Source organism: Ammodytes marinus (assembly GCF_949987685.1).
Source record: "Ammodytes marinus genome assembly, chromosome: 13".
Taxonomy (NCBI): Eukaryota; Metazoa; Chordata; class Actinopteri; order Uranoscopiformes; family Ammodytidae; genus Ammodytes; species Ammodytes marinus.
Genome location: NC_137217.1, coordinates 31,203,664 through 31,226,163, shown reverse-complemented (window position 1 = coordinate 31,226,163; position 22,500 = coordinate 31,203,664). Strand labels below are relative to the sequence as shown.

The 22,500-nt window shown below is 40.1% G+C and overlaps 3 protein-coding genes across 6 annotated transcripts in view; 2 read left to right on the top strand and 1 right to left on the bottom strand.

Annotated features, from left to right (window-relative positions):
- capn7 (calpain 7) overlaps positions 1–11,969 on the top strand; it is a 26,833-nt gene extending 14,864 nt beyond the window's left edge. For both annotated transcript variants that reach the window (XM_080039789.1, XM_080039790.1), the window contains 7 exons: positions 1–25; positions 1,600–1,675; positions 2,033–2,178; positions 3,644–3,706; positions 5,811–5,941; positions 6,379–6,471; positions 6,856–11,969. The exon at positions 1–25 is cut by the window's left edge and continues 111 nt beyond it. In XM_080039789.1, coding sequence (XP_079895915.1) covers positions 1–25; positions 1,600–1,675; positions 2,033–2,178; positions 3,644–3,706; positions 5,811–5,941; positions 6,379–6,471; positions 6,856–7,000 — 679 coding nt within the window. In that variant the 3' untranslated portion in view covers positions 7,001–11,969. The remainder of the gene's footprint in view (positions 26–1,599; positions 1,676–2,032; positions 2,179–3,643; positions 3,707–5,810; positions 5,942–6,378; positions 6,472–6,855) is intronic.
- LOC307260013 (uncharacterized protein) overlaps positions 1–22,500 on the top strand; it is a 491,510-nt gene that overhangs the window by 118,706 nt on the left and 350,304 nt on the right. The window lies entirely within an intron of this gene.
- sh3bp5b (SH3-domain binding protein 5b (BTK-associated)) overlaps positions 14,480–22,500 on the bottom strand; it is a 30,419-nt gene continuing 22,398 nt past the window's right edge. The window contains exons 6-9 of the mRNA XM_080040138.1: positions 22,101–22,143; positions 20,511–20,730; positions 17,490–17,894; positions 14,480–14,841 (exon numbers count right to left, since the gene is read on the bottom strand). Coding sequence (XP_079896264.1) covers positions 14,498–14,841; positions 17,490–17,894; positions 20,511–20,730; positions 22,101–22,143 — 1,012 coding nt within the window. The 3' untranslated portion in view covers positions 14,480–14,497. The remainder of the gene's footprint in view (positions 14,842–17,489; positions 17,895–20,510; positions 20,731–22,100; positions 22,144–22,500) is intronic.

Sequence of the window (22,500 nt, the reverse complement as noted above, 5' to 3'; positions counted from 1 at the left end):
GCTAACCAGACACATCACAGACAAGGTACAAGGTGTGTGTGTGTGTGTGTGTGGTTGGGGGGGGGGTGTAGTGTGTGTGTGTGTGGGGGGTGTAGTGTGAGTGTGTGTGTGTGTAGGGGGGGGTGTAGTGTGTGTGTGTGTGTGGGGGGGGGGGGTGTAGTGTGAGTGTGTGTGAGGGGGGGGGGTGTAGTGTGTGTGTGTGGGGGGGGTGTAGTGTGAGTGTGTGTGTGTGAGGGGGGGTGTGTGTGGAAGGTGTGTGTGTGTGGGTGGGTATGTTTGTTTGTGTGTATGTGTGAGAGGGTGCTGCTCACCAGACACATCACAGACAAGGTGTGTGTGTGTGTGTGTGTGTGTGTGTGTGTGTGTGTGTGTGTGTGTGTGTGTGTGTGTGTGTGTGTGTGTGTGTGTGTGTGTGTGTGTGTGTGTGTGTGTGTGTGTGTGTGTGTGTGTGTGTGTGTGTGTGTGTGTGTGTGTGTGTGTGTGTGTGTGTGTGTGTGTGTGCTGCCTACCAAACACATCACAGACAAGGTACAACATGACTAAGCTGTGTGTGTGTGTGAGAATGAGAGAGAGTGTGTGTGTGTTGTTGTGTGTGTGTTATTGCGTGTGTGTGAGAATGAGAGAGAGTGTGTGTGTGTGTGTGTGTTATTGAGTGTGATTGTGTGTGTGTTATTGCGTGTGTGTGGGCGGGGGGGGTGTGTGTGTGAGAGAGTTTGAGTGCATGTGCGTGTGTGTGAGAGCGCTCATGAGTTATTTTCAAAAAAAAATTAACAGTAAAATATGTTGAAATTTATACCACAATAAAAAGTGTATCATGATTTATTGGGGGGATGCGATTCCATGTCAAATCAGACAATCAGAACCCACCATATAACTCAGATAAAACGATCTTTGTTTCATAACAAATTTTGCGACAATTCAACTGTGAGATTGTTAGTCGAATCGGGCTCCTTCCAACGAAACGTAGAATTGTCAAGTATCAAATCAAATCAAATCAAATCAAATCATTTGTATTTGTATAGCCCAATATCACAAATAGACATTTCCCTCAGTGGGCTTTACATTCCATACAATATGACACTCTGCCCTTACACCCTTAGCTCGGCTGAGAAAAAACTCCCAGTAAAAAACCCTTTACCTGGATTAAAAATGTTTTTGAAGAAATCTCAGGGAGAGTGGACAGAGTAAGGGATCCCTCTCCCAGGACGGACATGCTGCAATAGATGTCATAAGTAGAGAAAATTCACGAAGGAGTTTGATCGTTGACCAGATGTTTACATGGTAACAATAAAGTAAGGTGTGAAGTATTTGAGGTCCCCCCCAGATGTGATAGTGTAAAACGTCACGTCTGTCTAATTATCTAAAATGCTATTGGAGTTAGTGGGGCATCTGTATTTTCAGCATACTACAATTGACGTGCATGTATTGGGACACCCTAAATCTTTTTCTGGCATACTAAATAGTGTGGAAGTATGGGTATTGGAACATAGGGAAAGTCTTCTTGTGCCTCATTCAAAAGTAAATACCAGTAATGCTGTGTTGTGATAGTGTAAAACGTGACGTGTGTCTAAATATCATACACTGTTTTATTTTGTCCAGGATGATTTTGCACAAAACCGAGAGTTCATCACCATGGTTGTTTACAAGACGGACGGGAAGAAAGTTTACTACCCGGGTAAGACTTCAACAGGCGCATTAGAAGAGTGTTTCTGTTTTCTGTTTTTTGAGCTGTGGGATTTGTTCTGTATATAATTGGTAGCAGGAGTTGGAGGGCAAGGCAAGGCAGGTTTATTTCTATAGCACAATTCAGACACAAGGCCATTCAAAGTGCTTTACAGGGGCATGAAATACCCCTATAATAATAATCAAGATTAGACATTAGAAGACAGACAGACAGACAGACAGACAGACAGACAGACAGACACTCTCTCTCTCTCTCTCACTCACTCACTCACTCACTCACTCACACACACACACACACACACACACACACGGACCACCCTAACCCTTTTCCCCCTGTCCCCCTATACAGCGGACCCCCCTCCTTACATCGACGGTATCCGTATCAACAGCCCGCACTACCTGACCAAGATGAAAGTGACCGGCGCGGGCACACACACCTTCACACTGGTGGTGTCGCAGTACGAGAAACAGAACACAATCAACTACACTTTGAGGGTTGGTATTTGTTGTGTGTGTGCGTGTGCGTGTGCGTGTGTGTGTGTGTGCGTGTGTGTGCGTGTGTGTGTGTGTGTGTGTGTGTGTGTGTGACACCATCAACTACACTACACAGGGTTGATATCTAACTTTATATACACTTTGAAATATTGGCCCTGCAAAGATTTTTAGTTATTTTAAGGTAAGTGTGTGTCTGTCCTTCTGTCTGTGTCTGTCTGTCTGTGTGTGTGTGTGTGTGTGTCTGTGTCTGTCCTTCTGTCTGTGTGTGTGTGTGTGTGTGTACATTATATGTAGTTGGTAGCATATGTTTTGTTAATACGACTTTCCTTTTTCCAAAGGTATATATGAAAATAGTGGTAATATTTGAAAGTTTAGATTTTTGAATTTGATACGTTTTCTTAGGGTCGGAAAGGGTTTGAAGTAAACTAAAAAAAAAAAACGCTTTAGCTCTCCAACTGTGTGTGTGTGTGTGTGTGTGTGTGTGTGTGTGTGTGTGTGTGTGTGTGTGTGTGTGTGTGTGTGTGTGTGTGTGTGTGTGTGTGTGTGTGTGTGTGTGTGTGAGAGCACGTGTGACCCACATATATTTAAGTGGGTCATTTATAATTCATGGACTCCTCTTGCAAACTGCAGCGTACAGACTTTGGGGAAACGTTTCTACTGTATTCACTAAGAAATAATAAAATATACTGTGTGTGTGTGTGTGTGTGTGTGTGTGTGTGTGTGTGTGTGTGTGTGTGTGTGTGTGTGTGTGTGTGTGTGTGTGTGTGTGTGTGTGTGTGTGTGTGTGTGTGTGTGTGTGTGTGTGTGTGTGTGTGTGTGTGCATGTGAGACAGCATCTAAACTTCTGCAACCACTGCAAGCTCTCTCTCTCCATCTATCTATCTATCTATCTATCCATCCATCCATCCATGCATCCATCCATCTCCCTCTCTCCCTTTTGTTCACTGAGTTTACACCGTAGATCAGAGCAGGAAACATGAAAGTATATTTTTCTGTTGTTCTTTCCACTAGAGCAGCGCTGATATAAAAGCGCCCAAAGTCATGAATAAATTAATCTCTTTGTTTCAAATTGAGATATCCGCCATCTTGGAAAACATGTCAAACTTTGCCCTTACAAAAGCTCTGTTAACAAAATGAGCAACTTAAGTTTTTTCTTGAAAGACAGAAGTAGACAGTTAGTTGCAACATTAACACTAAAATCAAGATAAGTCACGCACCAGTGTCCAGGGGGGAGGGGGGTTGTAAACGCTGCCATACTGAGAAATACAGAGAGAGTTTTGTGGAGCTGATAATAGGCTTAATCAACTTTGTGTCAACTCATTTGGCTGTGTGGCTTGAATGTAACTGACATTCATTTAATATGGAAAAGTTTACGCACTGTAGCTTTAATTCATATTTATCTCAATTATGTTCTCGCTCTGATTTAAACAACAATAACAATACGTTTTTTCGTTCCTTTCTACAGGTTTACTCCGGATGCAAATTCAACTTCTCCAAGATCCCGAATCCCTTCACCCAAACCAAACGGGTAAGTTATCCCCACAGCCAGGCACAAGTCAATAGCTATAGCGCACGCTGCCGACTCTTCAGTGTATCCCCCCCCGTCTCCCATGTTTGTTTACTGTCACTCAATGTCTCTTGGTGGGGTATAACTGTAAACAAAATGTTGTTGTTTTGGCACAATGACAAAATAAAGTATCTTGAATCTTGAATCTTGAATCTTGATATGTTTTATAGTTAAAGGAATACTTCACCCATACGGAACCGGCGTTCTATCATTATAAAATCACTGTTATAATATAATGAATGAGGTTTTCCTTCCCTCAGTCTTCCCTCAGTCTTCCCTTGGCCCAGCTGTCCTGTTAATCCTAACCTTACATTTTACCATGTGTGATGTCACAAGTAGGAAAATGTAGGGTTATAGACAGTGAGACCATAAAACACTCTTTCTGCCTTTTCTCAGGCTAGGATGAACCCATTTCTGACATTTTTGCACATTTATACTACACAGGATCTCAGAGTTCAATACACCTTCATATTTCCACCGGGGAAGTAGGCCTTTAACATAAACCTATGCCCTAGTTTTCATTATAGCATTCTAAGGTATTATCGCTCCCCACGCAGGATGTTAACATACATGTTTATTCATTCAGATTATTCTATTATGTTGTTTACACATAAAAGCATTGAGAGGAGATGTTCACTGATTTTGAGAATACCGTTTTTTTCAGACTATAAGCCGCGACTTTTTTTTTTTTAGTGTTTGTAGCCTTTAGGCCGGCGGGCCGCGGCTGCCCCTATTTTAAAATGTTATATAGTGTACAAAACGGATAAAATAAAGTTTAAGTGCAATAAACTGAGCGTTGTGTCAAAAAGCAACTGCAAATAACTGCCACCTCCGTGTCATGGCAGCGCAGCCTGTGTTCTCCACAGCACCGCGGAGCTGAACACGGTCTCTCCTTTCTTCTCCAGAACATTTTCAGGAATACAACTGTCCAATTATTTCAAAGCAGATGATAAAGTTACGTTTATAAAAAGGGGAGATGACACCTGTTACTCTCAGTTAGTAATGAGTAGACTCCAGGTGAGCATGCAAGGTGCTCTCCGCTTGGAAAGAAAAGAAGAAGCAAGGCTTACTTCAGGCACATTCGCTCTGAGCCAACAACAGTTAAGAAGCCTTCAATAGGGAATATGGGGATAAGATTCAAAAACCGACCGGTGTAACGTTCCGTTAATGAGGAATTAGTCGCGGTAATTATTCATGGACACGGAGTGAGCATTACGCGGTTGGATATAGGCTTACAACTATCAGCTTTGATGAGTTATTTATATGTTTTTAAATTGTATGACAATCATTTTATATTATCTGCTGCCCTTCTTATTTTAAATGGTGACTTAGGATATTTTTTGTTACAACTACAGCCCATGCTTTTTTTCTCTTTTTTTTCTCCCCATCGCAGACCTACTCGATCGGTTTAGATTGTGGCCCGTCTATTTATTTACTTTCAGTGAGGAAAATGTGTTTTAAACTTGTGGAAAAAAATCCTTTATCATATGGCAACTGTGACTGTTTGGCAATAAGCATTGAGCGCTTTATTGCGGTCAACCGTTGTTCTGTAGACAGATGCGTTGTGTTCTAAAAATAGAAAAAAGTTTAACGAGGAATCGATTGATCCTCGAGGAATGCAAGCGATCACACGAGTAGTGAAAACACTCGTGCCCATCCCTAGTAGCTACTATTGCACTAAATGATAAAACTTGAATACGTTATGCAAATATGCAACTTGTTTGTTGAAATGTTAATAAATGGGAGCTTCCTCAAGCAGCCATCTCTTTCCCGACAATCCCCTCTGTGCACGAACTCTTACATATGGTAATTAAACATTAAAACACCTGCAGCTTATAGTCCAGTGCGGCTTATAGTGCGGAAAATATGGTACATTATTTTGACAGCAAGCATTCTCCAGAATGGCCTATTATGCCTTTAAATTAGTTGTGTTTTAAATTGAATGTGTGAATGTGTGTTTGTCTGTTGTCTCGTGTGTGTCTCTGTGTGTGTGTGTGTGTGTGTGTGTGTGTGTGTGTGTGTCTGTCTGTCTGTTTTGTCTGTCTGTCTGTCTCTCTCTCTCTAGATTAACGGCCAGTGGAAGGGCCCCAGTGCCGGCGGTTGTGGGAACAATAAAGATTCGTACAAACACAACCCCATCTATCAGATCAACATGGAACGCTCCGGACCGCTGCTGGTGGAACTCAGAGGATCCAGGTCAGATAATGCTGGTTCACTGATATGTTAGGCCGACATTTGAGCATTTTTAATATCTGAATTTGAAGACATTTGCCTTTTAAATCACAGGATTTTGACATTATAACTTTGCTTGATTTTTTACATACATTTGTATCTGCTCTGTACAAAACGTTGTTACCATGTTTTCAAAGGTGCTAAACAAATAAAATGTATAATTATCTGTTAGAGCGACATCGGGACCTTTTCATATCAGATGATGACGACATTTGCCAAAATAAAATGCTTTTTCTTTTGAAGTCGATATTTATCCCCTTCCTTTCCGTGGTTTTCTGTGTCTGTCTGTCTGTCTGTCTGTCTGTCTGTCTGTCTGTCTGTCTGTCTGTCTGTGTGTGTGTGTGTGTGTGTGTGTGTGTGTGTGTCTGTCTCTCTGTCTGTCTGTCTGTCTGTCTGTACAGGCAGTACAGCGTGGGCTTTGAGATGTTGACGGTGTCGACGGTGGCCGATCCTGGCCCAGGAGCTTTGCAGAAGAGAACCAGTGGAGATTACAGGTAATGACTGAATACTTCCCAGTTTATTCTCCACATTTAGATTTTATTCTATTTTATAAGTGCATAGTACAGCGCTTTATATCTCTGTGTGGGGTGTATCAGGTGTGTTAACATCTACAAATAGACAGATTATCACCGCAACAGCAGTCAAACACATGTCCATCTATGGGTGTTTTCATTCTTCCCCAGTGAAACTGTTACACTGCAACCTTTAGTATTATAGAGGCTGAAATATATATGCATTGCCTAAAACCATTTCTCTCTCTCTCTCTCTCTCTCTCTCTCTCTCTATCTCTATCTCTATCTCTCTATATATATATATATATCTCTCTATATATATATCTCTCTCTCTCTCTCTCTATCTCTCCCTCTCTTCTTCCCCAGATGTGGATTCTGCTACATGGAAGCGGACCACGTCCCGGCCGGAATCTACAACGTTATCCCGACCACCTTCCTGGCCAAACAGGAGGGGCCCTTCTTCCTGGATTTTGGAAGCACCACCACACTCAAGGTCTCCCAGCTCCAATAAAGACTTATGGGGGCGACTGTGGCTCAGGTGGTAGGAGCGGGTCGGCCAATAATCAAAGGGTTGGCGGTTCGATCCCCTGCCCTGCCACTTGTCTCATGGTTGTTGTGTCCTCGGGCAAGACACTTCACCCACCTTGCCTCGTGTGAATGTCGATAGTTAGCCTGCTGCTATCGGTGTATGAATGTGTGTGTGTTAATGGTAACGTGGGAAAGGGACAGAAAGACAGACAGACAGACATAGCTAGGGGGTAGGAAAGAGGGGGGTAGGGGTCGGTATAGAGGTGTTATGGGATGTCCCGGACTGTATTTTGAATGTGGTGGCGTCTTGAAGGCTCTCAATAATACAGACAAGGGGCCGAAAATGTCACTTTGCAGCCTCGAACTAAACGCTTGCTGAAACTTTCGCTAACGTTAAAGGACTTATTTCGGGCTCTGACTTCAAAATGGAACTTCAAGATGAACTTCAGTATGGAATGAAACCCATCAACAGACAGAACGAAATACACTTTCACAACAGCCAACACACAGTAATAGTTATGCAATTAAATTAGACATTAAAAAGTTAGAAATACTCAAATTATTAAAGCAATGATCTTGACTACATAGACGAAACTTAATTGTTTAAAGGTGCACTATCTAACTTTGGGTGTGTCAGAGAAGTGAAACATTTTCTAAGGTATATTCTCATAACTGAATAAAAACATGGGGAAAATGTGATCCCTGGAACACTGTTTGGAGTTAGAAAGCTTCCTGAAAAGTTACTGTTTCACTGTTGTTGTTGTTTACAGCAGCAGGGCCCGCAGTTTGGTTTACAAAGATATTCTAGTCTCACATTTAGTTCCATGCACCTCAACATAATTTAGTTTTGATTTATGATGATAGAATTATTCAGAGTGGAGAAAATATGTTTTGTAAACTAACTGCAGGCTCTGTTAATGTAAACAAATCCCCCCTCTCCTCTAAAACTACACAGTGCACCTTTAAAAGACAGATGTTATCCACTAAATGAACCTTCAGTTGTAGATTTCTTTAGTTATAATACAGACCTGGAGATCAGTTAGTTTACCAGCTTTTTTGCCAATAGAGTGAAATGTGTCCGTATGAAGAAGAATTCTTTTTGCTTTTCTTAAATGACCATGGAGGTTGTTTTGAACTTCTCAGGAGCAGTTGAATGATGTCACGTCAGCACTGCTTGATACCGTGTGTGTGTGTGTGTCTGTCTGTCTGTCTGTCTGTGTGTGTCTGTCTGTCTGTCTGTCTGTCTGTCTGTCTGTCTGTCTGTCTGTCTGTCTGTCTGTCTGTCTGTCTGTCTGTCTGTCTGTCTGTCTGTGTGTGTGTGTGTGTGTGTGTGTGTCTGTCTGTCTGTCTGTCTGTCCTTCTGTGTGTGTGTGTGTGTGTGAAAAGCTTGATTGTCATCCACCTACTGCAGGTAAAAATGTAAATGTATCGCCAAGTAAAACACACATCCTCGGTTTACCTTTTTTTTTTTTTTAATATATCTGCACTTTTTAAAAACATTTCTAATCTTGTTTATTGTCAAACACAATGTATAGAAATGAATATGTGTCTCTGGTAATTCACACACAAGCAGTTCAAACAGTTATTAATTTCCTCGGTTACCTGGGTTACGACTACAATCTGCAGTTCTGCCTTGTGCAAAATGTCAACGCTAAAATGTGCATCTAGCAAAATTAGAATATTGTGGAAAATTAGTTTTTTCTCCCTCCCATAATTTAAATAAAAAAGTGAACCTATGTTATATTCTACATTTATTACACAAAAAACTAAAAATGAAAATATTTTAAGTTTAAATTTTGTTAACGTCTACCAGCCCATAAAAATCCACAAAATATCTCAAAATATTAGAATTATAAATATAAGAATAGTAATCACAAAAAAGCATCTTTAATAAAGAAATGTCGACCTTTTGAAAAGTATGTTTATTCATTGATATCATCCGTTTTATAAGCTCGACATTTCTGTTTCATAAATCTTTTTTTTTTATTAGTCCTATGAAACATTAAACATTATTGAGACATTCCAACTATGACACTTTCAAGATGGCGGCACTAGGCCTTGGTCCAAAATATGCAGAAATATGGACATATATGAGACCCTTTCTAAGGGAAAAAATTATAATTCAAAACGTTTTTTTCAGCTATTATGCACTAAATTAAATGTACTTATGGATATTATAATTACTTTCTACAAAATCTGCAAGGAAATAAAACCCAAAATTCTACACACTGCAGGTTTAAATGTCAGAATTAAACCTAAAAAAAAAAGCTTAAAATATTTCCCTTTATGTTTAATGAATGTAGAATATTTGAAAATAATTACTTTTCCATGATATTCAAATTTTTCTTAGTTGCACATTTTTATTCTGTGCATTTTATATCTACAACTCTAGCAAAGCTTAAGCGGCCACATGACAAACTCCTTAGCAACGACATTGGCTAGCTGAAGGTCGGTTGAGTGTTGTGTGTTTTAATCAACATAAGAGGCTCATGTTTGTATCAGCCAATCTCCCACTTACAGTAATTCAGTGTGTGCAAGAATTTTGAGTCAATGCACCAATTGACTTTCAAACACAAGGTCGGTGGAAGTCAATGAATTGTATTTTCATTTTGCTGCTTGAATATAGAACCGTGCTGTTTTGTGATTAGATTAAAAGGTGCTACGAGGAACTTTTATATATTTTTTAAACAGTCTAATTTCTCCTCTGATGATCATAAATTACATGTAACAGCAAACGAGACCATCAGTGCAAAGAATGCTATTTTTATATAGTTTTTCTTAATGCCTTTTGTCATGGGTATACGCTCACCCAGGAACAACAGCTGGCATAGTAAAAACACTACCGCTTTTGTCCAAAGGGGGCGCTAGAATTAACACAAAATGAAAGTTCCTCGGAGCACCTTTGAATTAACTTTTGCAGTTGAAAATTCACTTTTCAAATGGGGAGAAACGTTTGATAAATGATATTAATTTACAAGTCCAGTAACGAGCTTTTTCCAAGCGTATCTTGTGGTCTTCATAAGCAAATGGTTAAGTTAAGTGTTCTTTATTGGTCAATGTACACGAGGCACATTGAAATTAGTCCTTTCTCATCTCCCCTCTCAAGTTCCCACACTCCAGAGGGGGTCAGAGCGCAGGGTCAGCCATAGTACAGACACACAGACAGACAGATAGACAGACAGACACACTCCAGAGGGGGTCAGAGTGCAGGGTCAGCCATAGTACAGACAGACAGACAGACAGACAGACAGACAGACAGACAGACAGACAGACACACTCCAGAGGGGGTCAGAGCGCAGGGTCAGCCATAGTACAGCGCCCCTGGAGCAGTTTTGGGGGTTAAGTGTCTTGCTCAAGGACACAATGGTAGAGATGGTTTGGCACCGTAGATGTAATAGCAGCCACCACTAGCTTGTTGTCATGGTTGCAGCCAAGTAATGACAGTGAATCCATTGCAACTTAGCAAACACATGAAGACTGCAAGAGGCCATTGAAAGATGCATGACTATGACTGTTCGAAAAGCCCTACTAACGTCCTTCCTCCTACATACTCAACATGTATATACTCCATACTGTCTACTTAACTATCCATTGTGTATGCGAGGTTTGTCGGACCATTTACACTGAAGTATACAGAAGCAATAATGAATAATAAAAAAAAAACTTCAGTTGTTTGAAAAGACACAGTGCATTGTGGGGCGGTTGAGTGGAAAAAGTAACCTATCGATCCATACACAAAATCTTCCCGGAAGTTAGTACTCATACGGGCATTTCTCGCCTACACAAATTCGCATACACAACCACAACATACTCAAATTGACGTCAAAATTAGTATGAGTAGGACGTTAGTAGGGCTTTTAGTATGAGTAGGACGTTAGCAGGGCTTTTTCGAACACAGCCAAGCTATTAAATGGACCTCTAGTTAATTATTATTTTTTTAATATGAAATGTTGCCATATTACTTTAATTTTCTTTTCCCAAACGATGTAATACATCTGGTACTGTAATACATTTGACCTGCTTCATAGTACAATGCTTACAATATTCAACCATAATAATTACTGTTAAAGGTGCTCCGAGGAACTTTCAGTTTGTGTTCATTCTAGCACCCCCTTTTTGACCAAAGCGGTAGTGTTTTTACTACGCCAGCTGTTGTTCCTGGGTGAGCATATACCCTTGACAAAGGCATTAAGAAAAACTATTTTAAAAAAGCATTCTTTGCACTGATGGTCTCGTTTGCTGTGACATGTCATTCATGATCATCAGAGAAAAAAATGGGACTGTTTCAGAAATATTAAAAAATTCCACATAGAATGCCATTTTTATATAGGTTTTTATAAACTTTCTTTGTAAATATTACTGTGATGTCATTTACTGTGACATCACAGTAATATTTACAAAGTACGTTTTTTTTAACCCTATATTTCTCTTTCTGTGATGTCACGAGAAAGAGAAATATAGGGTTAAAAAAAACACTCTTTCTGCCTTTTCTCAGGCTAGGATGAACCGATTTTAATTTTTTTTGCACATTTATACTACATAGGATCTCAGAATTCAATACACCTTCATATTCAAACCGGTGAAGTAGGCCTTTAATGCCTTTGTCATGGGTATACGCTCACCCAGGAACAACAGCTGGCGTAGTAAAAACACTACTGCTTTTGTCCAAAGGGGGGCGCAAGAATTAACACAAAATAAAAATTCCTCAGAGCACCTTTTTAAGAGTGAAATATAGCTTTAAATATCCATTGCCAACCAAGCACTTCTGTTGATAAAATCATTATTATTGTTAATTTTATTGTTATTTTTGTGATGACTTTGCCATTATATTTCTGTTCAGTTTTTTTAATTTAAATATGCAGCAGGACAATCTGGCAGCGACCTGTTGTATGGATGGTGATGTAATGTTTGCAGAACTTGCACTAAATGTTGAGTTGGACGGATGTGTTCGAATTCTGAATACATAAAATCTATCTCTGCCTCTGTGTGTGTGTGTGTGTGTGTCTTTGATTTATTTATTTAGGAATGGAGGGAGGGGGGGGCTGTAAAGGTGGAGTCAGTGATTCTGGAAAACGCTTGTTGTCAAAATCAGTGAATATCTCCTCATGATCCACTACCTGTCCGTACTGTGCGTGTGCTGAAAAAATACTGGCGTTTTTACACAGCCTAGGCTCTGTAAACAAGCATTTAAACAAAGGGGGGCCCACCGTAGCTAGCAACATACCAGTTTAGGGTGCATGTGCTGTAATATCAGAGTATTTTTCGCGTCATCTAGTGGTGAAAAATCTAGATTGCAGCGCTCCCTTGCTAACCCTACCTGTTTAGAGAATTTACAGAAGCTACGGTGGCCTTCAAGGACAAGAAGCTATAGTTACTAAAGATGGCATCATCCACCACTGCCTCAAGTCTTTCCCACAATATCAAGTGATGAGGTGAAGATGTATTTAGTTATTTACTCTATAGTACTTCTTCTTCTTGGTCTTCCAACAGGTGCATTTCCCCAGGACGCCCACTATATATAAAAAACGCAAACCAGTCAGGTATCACCATTTATTTATTTCCACAAGTGACTTGAATTCTTTTAATTGTTGAAGTCAACAGAACATCTCCTCTGTATTGTTTACAGCATGTCCAGTGCCTTGAAACAAACAAGTTAATAATTATCAACTTTCATAAACAGCTAGACAAATAATTGAATAGACGGAGCGCTTTTTAACATGGTCGCCAAGTAAAAAGCTATTCACACACAAACACACTTATTTTTTTGTATGTAATTTTTTTTCAATTGTCAGGATTTTTTTTTTTTTTAAAGGAGTAGTAAGTGATATTTTTTATGCTAATATACATGTTAAATCACTCTATATTTCTATAGCAATGCGCGTTCATGTGGTGGTGACGTAGGGACGAGGGAGGGGACTGCTAACTGCTAGTCACTGACAGGAAGTTAGCTTAAAAGACCATGGTTGCGTTCCGAATCGCATACTTTCTACTATATAGTATGTAGAAAAAAGATTTAGGATGTCCCGATTCTTATGGCCAGATTTAGGATGGTTAGAAGTACCCGGATGTCTTACTTCATGCGGCCAAGATTGTTAGTGTTGAAAAGTGCATCCTATTTGGGCGATTCTGACCCACAATCCAGTGCGCACGTGAAGTGACGTAACATCGACGAAGCCTCCATATGAAAACAAACGGGGATGCGACGGATATAAAAGCAAGAGGCAAGCTCAAGGCGCAATGTTTTGATGAAATAAGAGAGTAAAGTATGTCCCAATAGTATGCCTACTGCATCCTAACTAGATTCTTTTTATCGTAGGATGTAGTATGTAGAATAGAAAAAAGAAAGAGTATGCAATTCGGAACGCAACCCATATCACTTACTTCACCTTTAAATAAAAAATTTAAGTATGTTTTTTCACCGACACATTTTTAAACTTAAAGCTGAGGTGGAGAATTTGGGGAGAAAATAGCAGTTGGGATAGAGATTTGAACAGCTGACAGTCCCAACAGCCAATAAGAACAGAGAATCGTTTTGTTTTTTTGTTTTCTTTCTTACCCCACCTTTAACAGTGTTTTTTAAATTTCTTCAGGCATAGTAGTCCTAAGGTGCAATGTCCTTTGTGAGCGAAATGTGTGGGTAACAACGCTGGCAAACATATACAGCAAAACTTCATATACAGATCTGGAAAACATTAAGAGACCACTCCAAATGTTCAGTGTGTCTTGTTTTACTATTTAGACTAGAGGCATACAGTATGTTTGAGTAGAATGAACATTTTGGTTTTATTCTATAAACTACTGACAACATTTCTACCAAATTCCCCCCAAAAATATTGTCAATAAAGAGCATTTCCATTAAGTAATGTAGAGATGAAGATTGAAGAAAAATCCAGAATGGTCTCTTAAATTTTTCCAGAGCTGTACACACAACTAAAGACAGTCTTCTTTGTCCGTGTCACGTTTTTGAAAATGGGAGTGCAGTTTGTGTCCATTAGCTTATACACATTCGCTCATGACAGTTTCTCATAGAGTTCAACTCAGAGTTCAAAATCCATCCAATGTGGGGCGCTTGTGGTGTAGTGGTTTAAGCCCCCTCCCCACATAAGAGTCTCAGTCCTCTTCACAGCAGACCCGGGTTAGAATCCAGCCCGGGTCGTTCTCTGCATGTCTCTCCCCTCTCTGACACATTTCATCTCTATCTCTCCAAAACTAATAAAAAAAGCTTAAAAAATAACACACCCAAAAAAAAACTCGTAACAATAAATTCTTCTTAAAAGGTCCTCACATGGGGTGCTCCGGTGGCGTAGTGGATAGAGCGCGTACCATATCGGCTCCGGCCTTCGTTGCAGTGGTCGCGTGTTCAATTCCGACCTGTGGACCTTTACTGCAGGTCATCCCCCCTCTCTCTCTCTCTCTACCCATTTAAACTCTGTACTAAAAAGCTTGAAAATGCCAAAAAATAAATGCCAAAAAAGGTTCCTCATACTCCTTTCAGTAACACCACAGCCGTCCCGGGTTTCTCTGTGCTTTTGTCTGATCGCGGACGCCGAAGATTTAAGAAGCTGAAGCGACTTTCAAGACTGAAGCTCCTTTTGGTGCTAGGAGGTAAAATGCTAACGTTGCTACTAGTGCTATTGCTACTAGTGCTATCGTTGCTAATGCTATTGCTACTAGTGCTATCGTTGCTAATGCTATCGCTACTAGTGCTATCGTTGCTACTATTGTTGGCTGTGTTGTTGGTTGTGTTTGAGGGGATATTGGTTGTGCTTGTGCTTGTGGAAATTGCGTTGTCCAAATCACTCTCCGCACCTTCTGCCCGATCACCTGTTGAAAGTTAGAGAATGGTTCGTTATTATTATTATTATTATTATTATTTTTATAAATGGCATTAAAGGTGAAGTCAGTGATTCTGGAGAAATTGTTGTCGAATTGTTTTTTTTGTTGTTGCCAAAATTAGTGAATATCTCCTCACAATCCGCTACCTGTCATTTTGTTTGTTTGTGCTGAAATATTTAGACAACAAGCTTTCTTCAGAATCCAGAATAATGTTTGAAATAATACCCCTTTAAAGGTGCAGTGTGTAATATGACATCATCAAGAAAGTTCAACAAAGTTCTAGAATGCAACGCTCCCTGGGTATTTTATTTTCTTTTGTTATATTTGTAATTATGATGTTTTTAAATCATAGTGTTGTGTAATATTGTTGTTATTATTTGTCTATTTCGGTTTGACATAATGTCAAACAAGTGATTGTCTGTTGTCTATATTGTATGTTTCGGACCCCAGGAAGACTAGCTCTCACTCCGGTGTGTTGCTAATGGGGATCCTAATAAATCAAATCAAAAAATCAAACCCCACCCCTTTCGAATAATAACAGTTACAGTGGCCTTCAAGGACAAGAACAATTCTAAATTTTAAACAATGCACCTGATGACATTCCAACTGTGACACTTCCAAAATGGCGGTGACAAGATATATTCCAAAATATGCAGAAATATGGACATATATGAGACCCTTTCTAAGGGGGAAAAAAAATTCAGCTATTATGCACTAAATTAAATGTACTTATGAATATTATAATTACTTTCTACAAAATCTGCTAGGAAATAAAACCCAAAATTCTACACACTGCAGGTTTAATGGTTAATTTTATTTAATTTTTTTCATGATGGGCATTAAAAGGTGCAGTCAGTGATTCTGGAGAACGCTTGTTGTCAAAAAATGTATTTGGCCAAAATCAGTGAATATCTCCTCATGATCCGCTACCTGTTAGTAGTGTCTGCATGCTCTGTTAACTGGTATGTAAAACAAAGGGGGCCGAACTTACCTAGCACCATGCCCGTCTACAGAGCCTAGGCTGTGTATTAACACTGTTTTTTTGCAGCACACACATAAGGAGAAATTCACTGATTTTGACAGAAATTATTTTGACATAAAGCTTGCTCCATATTCGCTGACTCCACCTTTTAATTATTCAATAGAAAACACTTTAAACAGAGCTTTAAAAAATACAAATTATACCACATTGAAACACCATAAAACCTGAAACCAAGACTAAAAGTTCACCCAGCTTTTCTTTCATCCATTGTTTTGTTCTAGTTTCTCTCTTCTTAATGTTTAAGATTCGGTGATATTTTTTGTCTTTACTTTGTCTTTTCTTAATACTTGTTGTAATGTACATACACACACACAAACACACGCATGCAGGCAGACATACACACACACACAAACACACGCACGCACGCACACAGGCAGGCAGGCAGGCAGGCAGACACACACACACACACACACACACACTTACACAATGACAAGTTAGTTACAATTACACACACGTAGACACACACACACAGACACACATAGACAAACACACACACAGACACACACACAGACACACACACAGACACAGTGAACTATTTCCTCTCTCCAGGTGTCTCTGTGACTAATGTGCTGCTGTGGTGAAGCAGGTGTGAGCCGGGCATCTGACCCAGAATAGATTCTCACACACACTCCATCTCACTTCCCTCTTTCTCTTTCTCTTTTTCTCTCTCTCTCTCTCTCCATCTCTCTCTCTCCATCTCTCTTTCTTTCTTTCTTTCTCTCTTTCTCTCTCTCTCTCCATCTCTCTTTCTTTCTTTCTCTCTCTCTCTCTCTCCCCCTCCCTCCATCCCACTTCCCTCTTTCTCTCTCGCTCTTTCTCTTTTCTTTTCTTTGTCTTCCTCCCATGTGTAACAGCTAAAGTATTCTGCACATATCTGGCTGGACCTGTGTACAGCTTTTCGAGACCAATTCAAAATTTGTCCTTCCTTTTTTTATGCGAGTGTATGTTAATTGGCTTTATATCTACAGTACATTCGGCTAATAATTGATTAATTAATCAGTTTCTTATCTGAGCATTTCCTCAAATAATATGAATTGTGTATTCTATAAAATATCAAAAGAATAGTAACATTTCATCTTAATCTGAGTTTTTGCAGAGCCTAAAGTGACGTCTTCAAAATCCAAATATATAATTTGCAAAAAGCAAATGACCTGTTAACTACATATACATGTTTGTACGGCTATACTTTTGAGGACATTCATTGACATAATGCATTCCCTAGCCCCTTACCCTAACCATCAAAACTAAATGCCTAACCCCAACCCTTACACTAACCCTAACATAATCCTAATTCATACCTGAACCTTCAAACCTAGTGTTAACCCTCAAACAGCCCTTTGAGAACCGTCCAAAATGTCCTCACTTTCTCCAAAAGTTGTACAAGCACACACACACATACACATACACACACACACACACACACACACACACACACACACACACACACACACACACACACACACACACACATCCACACACACACACACACACACACACACACACACACACACACACACACACACACACACACACACACACACACTCACCCCCCCCCCCACACCCCCCACACACACTCCCCCCCCCCATCACCCACCTCTTTCTAAATCACACTCGGGTGAAGACGCTCCACTGCATTCGCTCCTCGGCCCGAGCACCGGCGAGATCATCCCGAAATCAGACAGAGACACAGTGGTGGGGAGATCCAGGCTACAGGGGCGCGACAGAGACACGCTACCCAGGGACAGAGGGCCGTCCTGGGCAGAGGAGGAGGGAGTGGGGGAGGGAGGGGTGGAGGTACTGGAGGATGGGAAGCTAGCGGTGGAGCTACTAGCGCTAGTGAAAGGGCTTGAAGCAGAAGATGATGAAAGTTGGTCCAGGGGGCTGTGGTTGTTGCTAGGAGATGAACCCAGGCTGCACACAGAGCGAGTTTCTGAGTCTTCCTCTGAAATGATGCCGGTTCCAACGCCACAAGGGTCTTCATCGAAACACACTGACGCCACTAGAGAGAGAGGGGGGGGGGGGAGAGGGAGAGGGAGGGAGGGAGGGAGAGAGAGAGAGGGAGAGAGAGAGAGAGGGAGGGAGAGAGAGAGAGAGGGAGGGAGAGGGAGAGAGAGGGAGAGAGAGGGGGGGGGTGTTTAATTGATTTAAAAAACATATTTCTTAATACTTTTAATTATGTTTAAACAACAGCGATTCTGGAAACATGTTTTTGACGAAACAAACAGACGAGAGAGAGAGAGTTTTAATTGATTGTATTATCATTACCTAACTGTTAATAAATATTTAGTAAATCCTTAATAAACATAAACTAAGCATTAACTACTGTTAAGCTTAGTGTATGCTTAACTAAGCTTTAGTTAACAAAGCATTAACACTTACTTAAAGGCCTACTTCACCGGTTTGAATATGAAGGTGTATTGAATTCTGAGATCCTATGTAGTATAAATGTGCGAAAAAAATTGAAATCGGTTGATCCTAGCCTGAGAAAAGGCAGAAAGAGTGTTTTTTTTAACCCTATATTTCTCTTTCTCGTGACATCACAGAAAGAGAAATATAGGGTTAAAAAAAAACACTCTTTCTGCCTTTTCTCAGGCTAGGATGAACCGATTTCAATTTTTTTCGCACATTTATACTACATAGGATCTCAGAATTCAATACACCTTCATATTCAAACCGGTGAAGTAGGCCTTTAATGCTTAATAGGCATCAACTTAGCATAAACAAACAGTTTATTAATGTACCCTTAGTGTAAAGTGTTGCCACATTTCTTTATATTTAATTTTCGTTATTTTATTGCTTTCTATCATGGTTTAAAGGTGGAGTCAGGGATTCTGGATGCAAAAAATGCATTTTTTTGGCAAAATCCTCATGAAAATCAAGCGGTAATAGGTGCCGTGTAAAAATGGCTAAAACTAAAATGTGCAAATCTTCAGGGGAACTGCCTACTACATATAAAACAATGCTCGAGGTGTGGTGGTTAGAGCGCGGAAATTAGAGCGGATATTGATCAATTGTAGAAGATTTTTACGTTTTCAAATGGCAGTTTGAGAGTTAAGAATTTTAATTATGATGAATTTGAATTGAATTTTTTATTTTTTTTCAGACGTATCAAAAACAATACAAAACGAAATGAAAAGCATAAAAATACAATAAACAAAATGTATGTTTAAATGACTTCACAAAAAGAAAACAAATTATCTGTATTGATGTGATATGCCTGAAAAGGAGCAGGAAGAAGTATACACTTATTTAATCCTACCCCTTTTCCATCGTAAAAAAAAAAAAAAAATGTATTATATTCGCTTCTTGTATTCCATATAATCTCTATACAATCTATCTATACAATTGGCGATACTATATTAGGTTAAAGTAATTATAAGGGTCAGAGATGGTCATGTAGATAGTGATGGTTACTGTGGGGGATATAGGCGCCAGGAAATGCATTATAACAATGTGACGTTGCATGAGTTAAAATCTAATTGGAAAACATGTGTGTGTGTGTGTGTGTGTGTGTGTGTGTGTGTGTGTGTGTGTGTGTGTGTGTGTGTGTGTGTGTGTGTGTGTGTGTGTGTGTGTGTGTGTGTGTGTGTTGCATAGTGTAAGAGTGAGTGTGTGTGTGTGTGTGTTAGAGTGTGTGTGTGAGTGTGTGTGTGTGTGTTTCCTTAACCTAATAAACTGATTTAAGCGTCGCTGCCTAACAGTCTGTCTCCTCTTCACCTCTTCACTTCCGTACTGTGTGTGCGCGGGTTAGGGTTTGGGTTTGGGTTTAGGTTGACCCTGTAAAGGCATGTTGCTAGCTATGGTCGGCCCCCTTTGTTTACTCCAATTTCACCACACACACACACACACACACACACACACACACACACACACACACACACACACACAGTACGGACATGTAGCGTGTGATCGTGTGGAGATATTGACTGATTTTGACAAAAAACATTTTCCGGAATCGAAAAAAAAGCGTGTTACTAATATAATATAAATAAATACATAGAAATATTTATATTAAATAAAATATAATATCAATAAATAAATCATTTTAAATTTTCCAAGAACTGTTATTTTTTCTGAATTTATCCAAGTAAAAAAAAAAAGTTTAAAGGTGCTGTAAGCGGAATGGTTCTTTTAGCTAACTTCCTGTCAGTGACTAGCAGTTAGCAGTCCCCTCGCTCGTCCCTACGTCACCACATTAATGCACTGCGGTCTTCAAGCAGCGAGTTATCTAGCATCATCTCAGATCCATATGTGTGATAAAACATGATAAAAACCATCAAAACAGACATTGGGAAGGATTTTTACCTGCTCCGCCATTGTAGGCGCATACACATTCACCCATCTGTTGCTCTGGCGTGCACCGGCAGTGAGTCCATGAGTGAGACGGGTGTCGGTTTATTGCGTTCTCAGAGTTAATTTGCCGATTACATGCAGAGCAGCTGACTGAGAGATCGGCTTTATGAAATGCGTACATTACTGTAAGTGATCACTGTATGAATAAAGAGCGATTTAACACTTATATTAACATAAATAAACCGCTTACTTCACCTTTAATAACAATTACATTATTTTTACAATATTTTTTTTTTAAATCGTGTTACTAATATATACTCACTGGAAATTCCGTCCGACTCCATTTTGAACGCGGTGATGTCGTCCTCGGAGACGCTGTTGCCGTCGGCGCCCACCCCCCTCCCCCTGGGTCCCATGGCAACGCTGCGTCTGCGCTGGTGAATCTCGTCTGATATCTGCTCCAGCTGCCTCAGAGCCCCGCTGTACTCTGCTTTAGCTCCGGACAGCTTAGACTGACGCTCGTCTACTGTCTGCTTCAGGGTCTGGGGGAGAATGGGGGGAAATCAATGGGAGGGTGTGTGTGTTATGTTTATTTTTTTATATAATTACCCAGGTGGCAAAGTGATTTTATAGACATGGAGCGTTGTAAAAGGTTGTTCACCAAAAATGACATCTAGGACCTTCCACGATCACAACCTGGGTGGACAACCTTGTACAACGCTGTACAATGTCTGTTTTTAAAAAAAAGGGGTTTTGCCCCCCAGGTAAATGTTGGGGTTTACAGAGCCTAGGCTGTGTATTAACGCCACAATTCTTTGCAAACAGTACAGACTGGTGATAGATGGTGACAGTTTGGACTGACGTTCATCCACTGTCTGCTTCAGGGTTAGGGTCAAAAAATTTACATTTAGGTGTTTATTTGACTAAACCTTGTCTGTTTGCGTCTGTATATTTCTCCCATCTTTAATGGACATAACCTCAACCTCAACCCATTTGTTTTTTTCAATATTCTGAACCAAAAATCTCAACTTCTAAACCACTTAAAAGGGGAGATAAACTAACACTGCAGCCGAGGCATGGCTAGCCAAATTTTTTTTTTTTTCTCGTTGGAGGTCAAAGGTGTAGTATTCCTTTTTGAGAACGCTTGTTGTCAAAATCAGTGAATATCTCATCATGATCCGCTACCTGTAAGTACTGTGTGTGAGCTGAAAAAAACCTGGTGTCAATACGCAGCCTAGGCTCTGTAAACTGGTACGTAAACAAAGGGTACGTGAACCAAGGGGGGGGCCCGCCGTAGCTAGCAACATGCCCCTTTTTGCTGTGTGCATGTTTAACACACATAAACAACTTCAAATGGGATGTGAGGGGTCTAGAATGTATAGTAAAATAAAACTAACCCAGAGTTCCAAGCCCCATACTTCCCTACTATTTAGTATTCCAGAAAAGGATGTAGGATGTCCCAATACATGCACGTCAATTGTAGTATGCTGAAAATACATAAATGCCCCACTAACTTTGTCTTTATTCTTGACATTTCTCGACAAAAAATCTTCCTTATCTGATTTTTTTTCTCTCTCTCCTGTCTGTGGCCCTAAAACTCTTCTGTACTTTAGTATGTAGTGTAGTAAAAAGACTAAAACTCTTCTGTACTTTAGTATGTAGTGTAGTAAAAAGACTAAAACTCTTCTGTACTTTAGTATGTAGTGTAGTAAAAAGACTAAAACTCTTCTGTACTTTAGTATGTAGTGTAGTAAAAAGACTAAAACTCTTCTGTACTTTAGTATGTAGTGCAGTAAAAAGACTAAAACTCTTCTGTACTTTAGTATGTAGTGTAGGAAAAAGAAAGAGTATGTGATTTGGAACGCAGGGTACATTTCTTTATATAAATTATAGCTGTAGAATTGTCACATACCTCTAGTTGTAGATAAAATTTGGCTTTCATCTCAAAGTAGGGCCTGGAGAGGGAGAGAGAGGAAGACATTAGATTACAGACAGGCAGACAGACAGACAGACAGACACACACACAGACAGGCAGACAGACACACACACAGACAGACACACAGACACACACACAAACAGACAGGCAGACAGACACACACACAGACAGACACACAGACACACACACAAACAGACAGGCAGACAGACACACACAGAGACACACAGACAGACACACTCACACAGACAGACAGACAGACACACACACAGACAGACAGACAGACAGACAGACAGACAGACAGACACACAGACACACACACACAGACAGACAGACAGACAGACAGACAGACAGACAGACAGACACACACACAGAGACA